Source organism: Canis lupus, chromosome 6 (genome assembly GCF_003254725.2).
Source record: "Canis lupus dingo isolate Sandy chromosome 6, ASM325472v2, whole genome shotgun sequence".
Classification (NCBI taxonomy): Eukaryota; Metazoa; Chordata; class Mammalia; order Carnivora; family Canidae; genus Canis; species Canis lupus.
In genome coordinates this window covers 31,588,802-31,604,562 of record NC_064248.1, presented here as the reverse complement: position 1 = coordinate 31,604,562, position 15,761 = coordinate 31,588,802, and the positions used below count along the sequence as shown (strand labels likewise).

The window sequence follows — 15,761 nt, the reverse complement described above, 5'->3', positions numbered from 1 at the left end:
ATCTTTCTCCTCCTTCCCTGAACGTTCTCGTTAAAGCCTTCTTATTCTCCCCTTCCCCCTTTTTATTGTCTGTCCTCATTTTGATTCCTGGAATGTAGAACACAGAGGGCAACTCAGAAAATCCTTGAATTTGTGAAGTCAAAGACTGTTGGGAGGTCATGCCTGCCATTTCCCTGAAAAGCACTTCATTTACCAAATATTAATCAGATTAGAATGTATATCATCCTGGGCAAGTTGATGGATTATTGCTGTTATTTAAAGAAATCAGAGTGTCAGAGCATCAGGGAAGCTCAGGGATCTGGCCAGAGCTGTCATTTAGAGGGGGAGAGGTTGACCTCCTGGGGTGCTGAGAGTCCTCCGGCCTCTCCTGTACATTCCTGCTATTGTGCAACAGAACCACCATCCGTCTCTACCCCTCTTTTCCTCTTCCTGAACTGAAACTCTGTCCCCGTTAAACATTAACTCCCCATCTCCCCCCTCCCTCTCCCAGCAACCACCTTTCCACTTTCTGCCTCTTTGAATCTGACTGTTCTACGTACTTCCTATAAATGAGACCATGCAGCATTTGTTTTTTGTGACTATCTTATTTTACTTAGCGTCATGTCCTCAAGGTTCATCTGTGGTGTCACCTGTGCCAGGACTTCCTTTTTAAGGCTAAACGATATTCCATTTTTTGGATATACCACATTTTTGCTTATCCATTCACTCCTTGATGGACACTTGGGTTGCTTCTACCTTTTGGCCATCATGACTGCTATGACCACGGGTCTGCAAATCCTCTCCTGCCTTGGGGGTTTTTGTGGAAATGATAGAGGCCAAGGAGGGCCAGGGCAGGCCTGTGAAACCAGAGATGCTGGAGATCTGGGTTCCCACGCCCAGCCACTCAGCCTCACAAGGACATTCCTTGACTCTCAGGGGCTCAACACTCCTGTTGTATAAAGGGGTCATACCACCCACCAGACTGGGGTGCTAGAGCCTTCAAGATTATGGGTCCTGGTGCCTCCCTGGTGCTGGGACTATAACCACACAGATTTTTTCCTTTCCAGGATGTGGCCAATGGGTAGTGCTGGGAGAGGAGCCGCAGCAGCAGGGATGTTGATCCCAACACCTCGATCCCTCTGTACCTTAGTTTCCCCTTCTGTAGCATGCAGAGATTAGGCTAGATCAGCACTGCCCCAGCTGCAGGATATGGGGATGGTTTTAAGTGGGACGGGGCGGTGAGATTCTTGTTGACAGCAGCTCCAGGGCAGCCTGACCTGGTGTACTCCTCGCCTCCCTCACGTTCCCCCCTTTCCAGCACACAGCAGGCCTCACTCCTGGTTGGTCCCTCATCATGTACATTTTCACACTTGCTTCCTGTCTACACTGTGGCTATATGCTTAGAGTAGTAATGAGGCATTTTTTTTTCATTTGAAAATAATTTCAAATTTATAAGAATTTGGAAAAACAAAAACAGTGTAAAGAACACCTGTTTACTTTTTACCCAGTTTCATCTTTTAATATATTGTAGCCCCTTTACTTTCTTATGTTTTCCCTCTCTCTGTCCACGCACACACATGCTTTTTTCCTGGGTAAGTTGCATCCATCCTATTGCTTCCCCATATACGGGGCAGCACGTGGTTGCTAAGAATTGGACAATCGCTCTTGTGACCCCAGGGCAGCCGTCCACCTCAGTGTAGGTTTCTGCTGTCCCTATTTGGAGTTGTCTGTGTGCCCAGTAATCTCCTTTAGAGCATATCCTTCCCCCCCCCCCCCACCTCCCCGCTCTACCCTGCCACCAATAGAAAACCCAGTCTAGATTCAGGTAGTGCCTTTAATTGTCATGTCTCTTTGGCCTTCGTGACTCTGGAACATTTTTCCACAACCTTCTCTTTTACAACATTAACATTGTTGAAGAATGCAGAACCTCTTCCTCTTTTATTTTAATAAAATGTTCCCTATTCTGTCTTTGATGTTTTCTTTGTGATTAGATGGAAGTTATACATTCCTGGCTGGACTGTGGCGTAGGTGGTGTCATGTCCTTCTCGGGGTGTCCCACCTGGAGGCACCTGATGGCCTCCTGACCCTCAAGGGTGATGTGAATATTGGTCACCTGGCCAAGGTACTTCCCGTTCCCTCCACTGTATAATTGCTTTCTCTTTTCTTTACAACTAATTTGCAGTACATGGGGGAGATGCTTAGAGATGATGCAGGTATCCTAGGCCTCATCCCTGGGAGCTGGCATTCATTGACGATACTTGCCTGATCCAGTCTTTACCAGAATGGTGGCGAAAATGTTGATTTTTTTCCAACATCAGCACTCTCTCTCCGAGTTTAAAAGTCAGCCTTCAGCATTCCACTGTAAGCAAGATTCCCCCCTTCTTCCCAATTCTTTCTTTATCGGTTCTTGGCATGGACTCGTGGATTCCAGTTTTTAGTGGTTTATGTTTCATTACTGATTTAATTAATTTGGTGCTCAAATTGTCCCAGATTTGGCCATTGGGAACACTTCTGAGCTGACTGCTGTGTCCTGGTACTGCGGTCCCGTCATTTCTTTTGGGCAATCCTTACACTTCCTGGTTTCATAAGGTATTCCAGGTTTTTCCTGGAATGGATGGGGGAATGCCCATCCCCAGGATGAGCCATTTCTCTGAAAAACCCTGGTTCCTCTCAATGTGCAGTGGTATTAGGGGCCAAGATCTGAGTGCCAGATGTGCTGATGGCTCCCGGAGTGGCTTTCAGTGGACAGATCTACAAAACAGCTGCATGTATATACACAAAATACACATTTATTCATGCACACATATACCTGTGTACAAACATGCATATGCGTATATGTATCTTAGAAATCAGGAATGCGTACCAATGCCTCCAGTAATCATACCAATGCACATCAGTTCCCAGAGCGTTCTTTTTTGCCTTCCCCCGTTCCAAATCTGTGTGTCACTTCTTCAGTAGAGCCTTGGCTCCCAACAATGTCAACACATTTGTTTGCTCGATCCTACAATATGTCGTAAAAAGTTTCAGTTTATTTATTGTTTAATAAACAAGAGTTTGGGATGGTTTGCAATCCCCCCTCCTCTGATGCTTCACCTGTCTCCCAACTGAAGGTATAGAGTCAAGTATCATGTTTGTAATGACTTGGATTAGTCTGCCCTTCCTTTGTTCTTTTATCCATGTCAGAGTAGGTATGCTATTCGTTTGAAAAGATACTTGGTCCTTTTTTGGGGGGTGGGAGGTCCAGTTTAGGGTTCTTCTTTCCCATTTTTATAGATTGAATTTCTTTTTTTTTTTAAACATATGGATTATTAACAAACTTAAAACTATGCAAAAAGGTATGTTCAGGAAGTGGCCCTTCTTCCATATTCTTTCCATTCCCATTCCCCTACCTCTGTAGATAATCAACATTCTTGCTTTCTAGAATGTCCTTCCTGTGTTTGTTTTTGTAAGAAAAATCCATTTTATATATATTTTCTTATTCTTCCTTTTCTCTTCCACACAGGGTGACACATAGTATTCACTCTATTCTCTTCACTTAGTGACTTCCCTGGAAATCACTCTGTATCAGCTCACTGCTATCTTCCTCATTCTCTTTTACAGCTGTGGGGTGTGTGTGTGTGTGTGTGTGTGTGTGTGTGTGTGTGTGTACCAAAGTTTATCCAACCGATCTTTATGCTTGGACATTTAGGTAGTTTCCAATATTTTGCAATTACAAGTAATACTTCAGTGAATAGCCTTGTGTATTGCATTTTTACATTGTTAGGGGTGTATCTTCCAGATAAATCCCTGCAAGTGGGATTGCTCAATTGAAGGCTATTTGAAGGCTATAATAGTGATTTAAAGTTTCCCTTTTTTTTTTTAAAGATTATTTTAAGTAATCTCTACACCCAGTATGGGGCTCAAACTCCCTTTTCTTTTTTAAGGTTTTTATTTATTTATTTATTTATAAGAGACACAGAGAGGCAGAAACACAGACAGAGGGAGAAGCAGACTCCCTGTGGGGAGCCTGATGTGGGACTCGATCCCAGGACCCCAAGATCACACCTGAGCCAAAGGCAGATGCTTAGCCACTGAGCCACCCAGGTGCCCTACAAACTCCCAATCCCAAGTTCTTGAGTCATAGCTTCCACCAACTGAACCCAGCTGGGCACCCCTAAAGTTTCCTTTTAAAATGTATTTAAGTCAAAAGAAAAAAAAAATGAGATCAAATAAAATGATTAGGTAAATAACAAAGAGTGCAAGCAACACATACACATGGCAGATATCATAGAGGCAGGCAGATGACTGAAGTTTGGGCTAAACTGAGCTGGGTTATTGCCACAGTCCTTTCAAATTCCAGAATAGAAACCCAGATAGGATGGAGGCTTATGGTATAGCAGGTTCAGATGCAGCCTCTTGGGAATTCATCATCAGAGCCAAAGTCCTGGAAATCCATGCATACAAGGCCACTGATCTGCTTTCCTTGGTGGCAGCATGGTGCATGTGCCCTGGGAGGGGAAGCGAGGCTGCACCGAGATAGCCATGTATCAGCAGGGATGTGTGGGAGTGGGGCCCCAGAAGGCTACACAGAACTGTGCTGGGTATTCTGGTCTGGCATAAAGAGGAGGTTCACTTTGACCCTGAGTCACCAGGAAAAGAAAGACCAACTTTCCTTTGGCACCCTTTTTTACTTTTTAATTTTATTATTTTTAAAAGATTTTATCTATTGACCTGAGAGAGATAGTGAGAGCATGAGAAAGGGGCGGGGAGAGGGAGAAGCAGGCTCTCCACTGAACAGGAAACCTGGCTCAGGGCCCAATCCCAGGACCCCGAGATCATGTCCTGAGCTGAAGGCAGACCCTTAACTGACTGAGCCACCCAGGGACTCTTGGCACCCTTTGAGAATTGTGAGAATCTGGAGAGACTCTCTCCCCCAAAACCCATTACCACTGCCACCCATCCCCACCATGCCCACATGGCATTTTGCATACAGTTTCAGGATGTTCAGAGCTGCTAGGAAGAATCAGTAGTTTTAAGAGTTGTTTGGATCTGGGTGATGGGCACTGAGGGGGACAACTTGACAGGATGAGCACTGGGTGTTAACGCTATATGTTGGCAAATTGAACTCCAATAAAAAAAAAAGATTTAAAAAAAAAGAGTTGTTTGGATAAAATTGTTAAAAAAGAAGGGGGCAGATGAAACCTGTTTTGGCACTGGAAGGACTGTCATATATTCATCTAGAGAATTAATCCCAGTGGAGCAGCTCGCTCTGTAATTGCCGGCTGGATGAGGTACGGCTGTAGGAACCAGGGTGACAGAACTGAGGTTCAGAAACCTCTTTGTGCCTGGAGAGGTCCTTGTGGGCCTGGTTCTGCACGAGGATGGGACCTGGGAGTGGGGAGGAGAGTAGTCCTGGCTTTTGCTGCTACTTTTCTAGGTATATTATCACTACGTTTCCAGGTTTCTGTTTCCTCATATGCAGTATCCAGGACTGAACCAGTGGCTTTTAACAGTTCTGTGTGAAGCTCTAGAATTCTAGAAAGGAGCTTTAGGGGCCTCTCAGGCGTGCAGGAGGAAACCCACCCACCCCTTACCCAGAGCAACTCTGTTCCTATCGGTGATATGCCATGGGAAATTGTCATTCAAAATTAATATGCAACTAAGTTTGGTGAGCACTGGACTGGATTACCTTTAACTGCTGTCTGCTCCAGAATTCTGAGTGTCCAGGGAGATTAATAACCATGTTACAGCAGGCGTATTCTCTAGGCTGAGGCACTAGGGTTTGGCCCTGTAACCTTGGGGAGTCCTTGGAGCTGAATTCCTGCCTTGTCAGCCAGGCTGGGAGGGAGGAGAGCTCGCAGCAGTGCAGGAGGTGTGTCAGAGGTCCCAGTGTGGAAGCCAGACATTGGCACCACAGTCCTGCTTGGTAGTCCTCAGATATTTTCGATGGCATGCTCTCTCGGTAAACATGATCAAATACGTGTCATGTGAGCATGCATCTCCTAAGTCTATACATTTTATTGTAATACATTTTATTGTAAATTATACATATTTGTATTGCTGTCCCAGGATTAGATGCATCACAAAACAACTTGTTTAAAGATGAGGATAATTAAAACTAAGAGAAGTACTGCCCTGTGAATCATCTTGTGCCCCCACTGAGGCATCTGCCACCACGGTGGAGAGGGCAGGCTCATCGGCATGCAGCTGGAGGAGGCTGGTGAGGGTGCAGGCGCAGGAAGAAAACGGTGGTTCTCAGACAGCAGTCTGCACCACCACCTGCTCTCTGCCGCTTGGACTCTGTTTACTCAGTAGCTCTCTCTGAACTGACTCACTTGGATTTTTTTCCTTTAAATTTTGCCTTCTCCTAAGCAGTGACATCCACAGAAGAGCGGGTTTTCTGTGCAGTTAGAATCTACTTCTAACACACAGTAAAATAAACACAGAACTATGCAAACAAAACGTTTGTCCACATACCACTTGAACCCATGGGTCAGCCACCACCTGTGTGACAGCCCCGTGGGTGGGAGGCTCCAGTCCACGCTGGGAGGAATGGGTTGGTGGCCCAGGCCTGTGTGGACTGGCAGGCGGTGCATTCCTCTATGCCGGCGACATCACAGGCACAGCCATTGCCTAGTGGGGTTCTAGAGGGTGGTGGACCCACGCTGCCTCCCGTAAGAATGACGTGCACTCTCAAAAACTCTGAGCCCAGACAGGGTGAGGCCCTGGGCCACCCGCTACATGTTGTAGTGGCCGTGCGTCACTGTTGGGCCTGCCTGCCGCCAAAGCCTCCCACTCTGGGCTAGCCCAGCCATCCGTCTGTCCATCCCATTAATGAGTACTTGCGTACTGGGCGCTGGTCTTGACACTAGAGTTCCAGTGGAGAGCAAGACAGATGAGGCAGCTACTCGTATGAAATTCCCATTCTAGTGGGGGAAGGCAAGTGAACAAGCAAACCATAAGTAGAGAATAGGAAATCCAATCAGTTATAAATGCTCTCAAGTAAAATTGAGATTGGTGGGGGGGTGGGGGGAGAGGAACAGATTTATCCAGAAGAATTCCAAATAATTTATGTAGCTACTCCCTCCTCCACGAGACAGAGCATAACTCCCCACTCCTCAAGTGTGGTCTGCACTTAATGACTTGCTCCCGCAGAGCACGCAGTGAAAGGAGGAGGGAAAGTAACTTTCTGGTGGAGAAATCTGACCAGCATTCGCTTGGCCAAGTGGTGCAGACTTAATGTCGGCAGTGGTTGAGCTGTGCTGTTAGCCTCCCTACAGTGGGCTGCAGAGGGCACTTCCCCTGTGTGGGCTTCCTCTCAGGAACCTGTATCCCTGGTCTAGTGACCAGAAAACATCAGACAGACCCAGATTGAGGGACGTTCTGCAAAATACCTGGCCAGTTCTCTCTCTTCAAACCATGAGGTCACCAGAAGCAAGGAAGTCAAAAACTCACAGCCAAGAGGAGCCTAAGGGGGCATAATGACTAGATGTAACATGGTACCCAAGATGAGATCCTGGAACAGAAAAGGACAGTAGGGGAAAACTAAGGAAATTTGAATGGAATAATGGATTTTTGATAATTTAAAGAGGTAAAGGAAAAACCAGTGCAGGGGGTGTCTGAGAAGACATCTGGAGCTGGACCTTGAAGGATGTCATTGAGTCAGGCCAGGATAGGGGAGACCCGGGGGGAAAGTATTCCAGGCAGAGGGAGTAGCTGTGTAAAGATCCTGGGGCAGAAACAAGCTCAGGCCCATCAAAGAGCACGGAAGAAGCTCTGCGCAGCTGGAGAGGCGTGGAGTGGAGAAGGCCAGGCAGTGAAGTCAGAGGTGGACAGGGGCCAGGCTGCGCAGCATGCTGCCTTGACACTGTAGAAGGCATGTGGATTTAATCCCCAACGTGGTGGGAAGGTGGTAGAGAATTTGGAACAAAAGGGTGACACGAGCTAATTTCCATGTAAAGTCCCTTGGTCTGTTTGGAGAAGACGAGGGGCTACAGAGAGGCAGAGCCAGGTGGGTGTGGTGTCAGTAAAATAAAACATGAATAAAGCAAAATAAAACATTTTAGTGCTTTAAGAAGCATCTTGAGATAAATGACTGCAATTTGCACTTTTTTGTCAGAATCAGGGCCATGATTCTCGGCAGTGCCAAGATGAAAGGAAAGAGAGGCTCTGGCCTCCATCTGATTTCTCCCCAGCTTGTTGCGGATGCTCCTGCCTCTGCTGGTGAACCCTTGTTGGACGCGTGAGGAGCGGTCTACTGGGCTTTGTCTCTAGTATGACGGTGTCTATAAATCTAGGTCTGTGAAGCCATCTGAGCTCATCCCAGTCTCTGTATTTGCTTCTAGAGATAGAGATGGTGATCATGGAGCGCGGCAAGCTCCCAGAGTTGGCAGCCAACACCTCTGTGCAGGAACAGAACACTACGGACGAAGAGAAGAGTGCCGCTGCCACGGGCTTGGAGAGTGCGCAGTGGAGCAGGTGCTACCGGCGGGCTCAGGCTGTCGCTGCGGGTGGGGGGCCCCCAGGCCAAGCCAACAATCAGGGTGCAGGGTGCTGTTCTGTCGCTAGGATGAGGAGATAGGCTGAGTGGTGAGGGTGAGTGTCCACCAACGGTAACCCAGGGCCTCTTCCTACCACCCAGATGGTCTCTTCTGCCTCTCTGCAGAGTTGTCCTGCTTCCTGCCTTTCCTTGCTTCTCCAGCCCTCTGGCCACCAGAGGCACACCCCCCTCTCGAGAGGCCCAGGGACAGAACTGGCACTCATCTCTGTAGTGCTCACCCCTTGGAAAGAGGAAGACCCAGACATGGCGCCACTGCCCCTTCTGCCCCCAAGCCTTGCGGTGCTGGGCCCTGTCCTAAAGGGTACTGGCCTCCCCCGGCGGTGCTCTGCTGCTCCCAGGAAGGATCTCCTTGGATTTGGATCTCCCTGCCTCATTCATTCACTGCCATGCTGCACCACCGTCCACAGGGCCTGCCCTCATGACTCAGCCCATGTGATTTAATGCTGCTGTCCACCTTCGACTTCCTGCCTGATTGTTCATTCATTGATGGCCTACTGGAGCTCTTACACCTTCAAGATACCACATTTTCTGCAATTTTGCTGTAGCGCCACCCCTTCAAAAATGGGATTGGGCAGAAGGCTGCTTCCAAAGTGTGCAGTGAACCGTTGGGAGGACTTCTTCATTTCCAGGCTACTTCCCTCCCACGTAGCCCCGCTGCACGGGCAGACCCTGCAGTAACCGCCTCATCCCACTGCAGTGTGAATAAATACACAGCAGTGGCAGTTCACTGTCCGCCTACAAAGCATGCACTTCTGAGCCCTCAGGGTGGAGTGGCTGAGACACACACGCACCCGTCCTATTTATTAGTGCAAATTGAAGAGTTGAAGCACACCAGTATTTTCCTCCACCTCTCTTTGCTTGGCAGATGTTTCAGTTATCTAACAGTCGGGCTTAATTTCTATCAGATGCACAAGGGAGCCATTTTCAGTTGGGTTTAATAAAAAAAACCCTGGAGTGTGGTGGGGGTTATCGGTTGTTGAAACTTACAAAGACCATTTTGATTTTGCTTGGCAGCAAAAAACATCAGTCTTGAAGCTCTGAAAACTCAGGAAATCATTCTAAACACAGAAAGGGAGGGAAAAACAACTTTTAGTTGCTTGGCACAGCATTAGTGAGGATATGAATAATTGGAAAAACCACAAATGACTAGTAGTGGGAGGTGCATAAGCAAATGGGGTAGATCTGCTTAAGAGAATATGGACTGCTGCTTTTAAGGGAATACCGTTAGGATGCATTGGGTTTCTTAGGATCTAATAAATGGAAACTGAGCACATATTTTACATATATGGTTAACACTATAGCTTTGCTAAATGAAGGCAAATAAATGAGCTGTTATGTTCGAGTGTTTGGTTGAAACTTTTTTTTTTCCCCCTAATTTTTAGTGAAGAGAGGGGTTTTCTTAGAGTCAGCTGAGATTGTCTCTTTACCTTCATTGACTTAACTAACATCTTCTACCGCATGACTGATAATGGAAGCTGATCCTAGCACCCTGAGTTGAGCCTACGTGTAAGCTTGTGGCCCCGGGGACCCTTGGGCCAGGGCTCTCCTTGGCTCCGAGACCAAATGCCAGGTGGAAAGTTGCCCTCTCCTTTGTGAAGGTGTTGAGTTGCTGGTTGTCAGCAGCACTGCCACGGACTTCCCTCATCTCCGTTCTGGGCCCTGAGCAGGGAGGAGGAGGGCGCTCTGGAGGAAGGAGGGGGCAGTGTGTTTTCCTTGACATGAATTGGATCTTGACATTGGTCCGCTTGTCTGAGGAAACAGTATCATACAAAGTGGAACTGTTCTGTTCCTCGTATATTGTGGGCTGTGTCTGCATTCGGGGTTAAATATAGGCCTAAGAAACTGAAAAAATGTTTAAAGCATTCTTCCTTTTCTTAATAAAAAAAAAAAGTTAAATAAACCTCTAAAAGTAACACATATGCAAAAAATGTAAAAACATTTTGAAAAAAGCATAAAGAAGAGAAAAGGGTCTCCATGCTGCCAGCAGGCAATGGCAGCTGTTAACTAACATCCTAGTGGTTTCTTGCCAGTTGTTCTTCAGTGGGAATTGTACCCTCCTTGTCCCCAGTACTTATACCATTCCATGCCTATCATTGGTCGTCGTCGTCTTTTTTTTGTTGTTGTTGTTGTTGCTGTCTGATACCAAACCCCAGGCGTCTTTTTCACTTTGATGTACTCTGAGTAAACAAAATGCTAATGGTTTCATGCTACTTCATCTCCTAGAAGATGTTATGTCCCATCTAGCCGTCCCTCTGCTACTGGGCATTTGGTTATTTGCATTGCTCTTGAATGAAAACACAATCCACATTCCAGGCGGCTGGTTTACAAGAAAATGTTTTCTACTTCATCCTGCTCTTAAGTTTGAAAGTGTTATTGCCAGTCACATACAGAAACCCATATCCACACACGGCAAAACTATTTATGCATCTGAATGGTGCCCAATGTGGGGTGGGGAGGATCTGGGGCCCTGGAGAAATAGCCCGGATGTACAAGTCCCCTTTAGGAAGGACTCTTCCTTTCATTTTCTAGCATCCTGCAAGTTTATTTGAAATGTTGTAACAAGAATGTTTGCACTACTTTCTCTTTTGAATTTTTCAGTTTAATATCTTGAATCACTGGCACATTCATAGAATTCAAGTTTTTTAAAAGTATAAAAGGTAAAGCAGTGAATAGTCTCCCTGTTTCTCTCCCATACCTCTTCACTACCCCCAGACAGTGATGTTGACAGTGGCTGTGTGTCCTTCTAGGGACTTTGTTTGCCCTCAGTTACTCATTGAGGGGCTTTCTTGGCTTGAGCCTGGCCTCCACAGAGGCAGCTGCAGGTGGTCCACGGGCTCAGAGCCTCCTGTCGAAGGGCCAGACCTGTGCATATTCTATTATCCTTGCGATAAAGAGTCTTTCCAGGCCAGGCCCTTCACCTGGAAGGGCAGTGTTTGGGGTGTGTGGTTTGTGATATTTGCTGCCACTCTCTCGGCCTCTCCCACAAGCATCAGAGGTGAACCCTCACATCGATTCTTTCCCATCAGGGAAAGTCAGTCCAAGAAATTGCCGGGCCAGGACCTGCCAAAGTGGGCTCCTGGAGAAGTGCCCTTGGAAGGCTCAAAATAGAAATCCGGTCACAGCTCCCACGCACAAGCACTCTTCCCACTGTGCCCCTGGCCCCGTGCTAAATGCCTCTCTTTCATCATTTCACGTTGAGCCCTCCTGGGAGCTCTTTCTGATGGGGAAGTGGAGAGGTTTTAGGTAGCTAACCCAAGGTCCACAGCTCAGAAAAGGCAGAAACCGAATTGGAACCCAAGTAGTCTTGAGTCCAGGGCCCAGGTTCCGAAATTACTCAGACTTGGTGCCTCGTCTGGTACTGGCAGCCTACCACACTGCCCTGTTCTCTTCACCCTGTCTTTGAGGTGACGATGTGGTCCGTCTGTTCTCTGGCATGGGAGTGCCCCAAGAGCAGGGACTTTGCATCATTTACCCATAGTGTGTGGAACAGCTAGGCCACGACTATTGAGTGATGAAGTGGTCCATTCCGCAGTCAGTTTTCCCTGGAGATGGTTTCCCACGGGCAGAGCCTGTCCCCCATGCCTGGTGTCAAACGGAGCTCTCGGTGGACCCGCTGCATGCTCATGGCAGAGCCACAAAAGGCAGAGGAGGCTAGCACTCCATATGTCGGTGGGAGACGACATATGAGCTGTTCAGCCTCTGTGCCAAGAGGCTCATGTATGCCCCTCCTCTTTTCCAGACCCTTCCTAGATATGGTGTACCACGCCCTGGACAGCCAAGATGACGATTACCATGCACTGTTTGTGCTCTGCCTTCTGTATGCCATGTCTCATAACAAAGGTAAGCCTACTCCCCTCTCCTACCTCAGTGACATCCTTCTTCTGCCTTGTGGAAGGAAAAAAGAAAGCCACTTTGCTTGAGGAATGCTTTCTGGTTTTGGCAAACTGCCACAAAACTCCTCTTCGGCCTCGTTAGAATTTCTCAGGTGCTTTTGGACAGACCAAAGCCATAGGAATTGGTTGCTCAGGCAGTTCAGGTCGTTTGGGGGGGGGGGGGGGGGGGAGAAGGTGCAAGTGCCTGTCTAATCCAGCATGACTATGTTCACGCTGTGGTTTTCCTTCGACCCCTGGCTTTGACGACTGGCTTAGCATCCGACCTCTGTTCCTAACATCAGAACTGAAATCAAATTGTCATCTTGGTTTTGCTATTTATAACAGCTGATGTTCTTGCTCTGGGTTGAGGGCTAAAATAGACTCTGGGCAGATTGGGTGGAAGTGTAGGTTTCCTTTCTGAAGAAAGGTGTGGTTCTCTGGCTTCCCCCGTGGAGGTGGAGTGGTCAGGATCAGAGACCTGGTTAGGATTCATTCATTTACTTCCTTCCTGGGAGGAATGCCCCACCTGGCTTGGCACGGGCAGGTTCTGAAACCCCCACCTCAGAAGCTCCTCAACAAAGAAACTAAGAACATTTTTCCTGGCCACTGCCCAGAGCAGGGCTTGGCATAGATGAAAGTTTGCAGTAGGTGATGATGCTTTAGTAGTTGTTTCATAAGCTAATTGGGAGGTAGGTGGAGGTGGGTTTTCCTAGACAGCCTATGTCTAGAGACATTTAAAAAGCACTCAACATAATACATGTTTATTCTCAAATCATTAATCCTGATAAATAAGTGGTCTAGTGGCAAAAGAATATATGGTCAAAAAAGCCTCACCTCCCATCTCTGTCCTCTACTCTTTTCCTTAAGGCGGTTCAGAACTTAGCAGTTTCTTGTGGGTCTTTTCTTTTTTTTTTAAGATTTTATTTATTTATTCATGAGAGACACAGAAAGAGACAGAGACACAGGCAGAGGGAGAAGCAGGCCCCATGTAGGGAGCCTGACGTAGGACTCAATTCCAGGACCCCAGGATCACGACCTGAGCCAAAGGCAGATGCTCAACCACTGAGCCCCCCAGGTGCCCCATCTTATGTGTCTTTTTAAAGATACCTATGCGGGGGTGCCTGGGTGCCACAGTTGGCTAAGCATTGGATTCTTGGTTTCAACTCAAGTCATAATCTCAGGGTTGGGAGATTGAGCCCCTCCTCAGGCTCTGTGCTTAGCATGGAGTCTGGTTGGGATTCTCCCCCCCCGCCCCCAACCTCTTGCACTCTCTCCTCTAAAATAAATAAATAAATCTTAAAAAAAAATGATATCTCTGCAAGCCTAAGTACAAGGACATATGCTTTTATTTTTATGACTCTCCCCCACTTAAATGTGAAGACAGGTACCTCCTTATTGTCTGTTCCTACCCCATTTTCTTCACATCATTTTGTATCTGCACATCACGTCCCATCCCTAGAGAACTGCCTTTTTTGTTCTCCTTCTTTGTTTTTTATTTTATTTTTTATATACTTTTAAATTTATTTATTTATTCATGAGAATACACAGAGAGGAGAGAGAGAGAGGGAGGGAGAGACACAGGCAGGGGGAGAAGCAGGCTCCATGCAGAGAGCCCGATGTGGGACTCGATCCTGGGACTCCAGGATCGCGCCCTGGGCTAAAGGCGGTGCTAAACTTCTAAGCCACCTGGACTGCCCTCTTCTTCATTTTTTTAAAAGATTTTATTCTTTACTTTTGACAGAGAGAGCAAGCAGAGGTAGGCGGAAGAGGGATAGATGGGAGAGAATGAATTTCAGGCAGACTCTGTGCTGAGCACAGAGCCCAGCTCGGGGTTCAGTCTCATGACCCTGAGATCATGACCGGAGCTGAGATCAAGAGTTGGGTGCTTAACTGACTGAGCCACCCAGGTGCCCCTGCCTAGTTCGTTTTTTGTTTTTGTTTTTGTTTTGTTTTGTTTTGTTTTAAAGATTTTATTTGTTCATGAGAGACACAGCGGGTAGGGCAGAGGGAGAAGCAGGCTTCCTGTAAGGAGCCTGACACGGGACTCGATCTAGGATCCCAGGATCATGCCCTGAGCCAAAGGCAGATGCTCAACTGCTGCTGAACCACCCAGGCATCCCTGCCTTGTTCTTTTTAATCCTATGTCTGAGCATCATTTATTCTGCCATCAACCCCTTATTAAATGGCACTGAAACTCCTTTTTTTTTTTTTTTAAAGATTTTATTTATTTATTCATGAGAGACACAGAGAGAGAGAGAGAGAGGCAGAGACACAGGCAGAGGGAGAAGCAGGCTCCATGCAAGGAGCTTGACGTGGGACTCGATCCTGATCCCAGGATCAGGCCCTGGGCTGAAGGTGGCACTAAACCACTGAGCCGCCAGACTGCCCGGCACTGAAACTCTTTCCAGGCTTTTCCCACTATGGCTAGGATCTACCATGATGGCTCTTATCATGTGTAAGTCACTGTGCTCACATGCAAGTCCGTAGATCTGATGTAAGACCTCTAAAAGGATCCCAGAGTGTTCTGAATCCTGCTGCCATTTCCCTCTGGTCTCATTCACCCCTGTGACTTCTGTGATCCCCTCTAGCTCTGGCTTGGTGCGTGGCAAACAGGAGCCCTTAGTTTCTGGGCAGAAAAAGGACTCCATGTGATTGACAGACTCCCATCCTGGGATCACTCGCCCATTCCCCTGGCCCCTGACTTCTTTGCCCCTGCATCTGAGCTCCTGCTGGATGCATGCTGGAGACTCCTACCCAGGTGTTTCAGTACCACCTTGAAACACTATGCTCATCCCCATGAAGTGTATGTACCCTGACCTCATCACACTTCCTGCCATTTCTGGTTCAGTTGAAATTGCCAACCAAGGTTGAAACTACCGTGACCTTTAGTTCCTTCCCTCCTTTGATCCCAGCATTTAGTCATCAGGTTTTGCTAGTTCTCCCTCTTCACCCTGTCTGATCAACAGAACTGAATGTGACTTGGGGCCTGGTCCTCAGCTAGATGCTGGAGGTGAGAACCAGAGGCATGAGAGCAAGAGAGATCTTGCCAGTGGCCATTATCACAGCCTCCCAGGGTCTCAAACATATGGCCATTTCATAATCTGTCCTCCGTAGCACTGCCAGGTGATCTTCCATAAGACCATGTTGACCATCACCTTCCCCTCTTCAGAAACCTTTGGCGCCTTTTCCCCTCACTTAAACCCCACTCTCCTCTGCCCGTCATCTTGAGTATCCACATTGCACTCACCATTCCAACTTGATCTGGTTCCTCTGACTTCCCTTCACAGACCCTTGGCTTTGGGTTCAAATTTTTATCTGGTGATAGAACTCTTTCACAGAGATATACCTGGGGATGCTGTCATAATACTCAA

General features: G+C 47.3%; 1 protein-coding gene across 10 annotated transcripts in view; it reads left to right on the top strand.

The window, feature by feature from the left end:
- CLEC16A (C-type lectin domain containing 16A) overlaps positions 1-15,761 on the top strand; it is a 196,460-nt gene that overhangs the window by 53,472 nt on the left and 127,227 nt on the right. For all 10 annotated transcript variants that reach the window (XM_049111392.1, XM_049111391.1, XM_049111390.1 and 7 more), the window contains exons 11-12: positions 8,304-8,436; positions 12,258-12,358. In XM_049111392.1, coding sequence (XP_048967349.1) covers positions 8,304-8,436; positions 12,258-12,358 — 234 coding nt within the window. The remainder of the gene's footprint in view (positions 1-8,303; positions 8,437-12,257; positions 12,359-15,761) is intronic.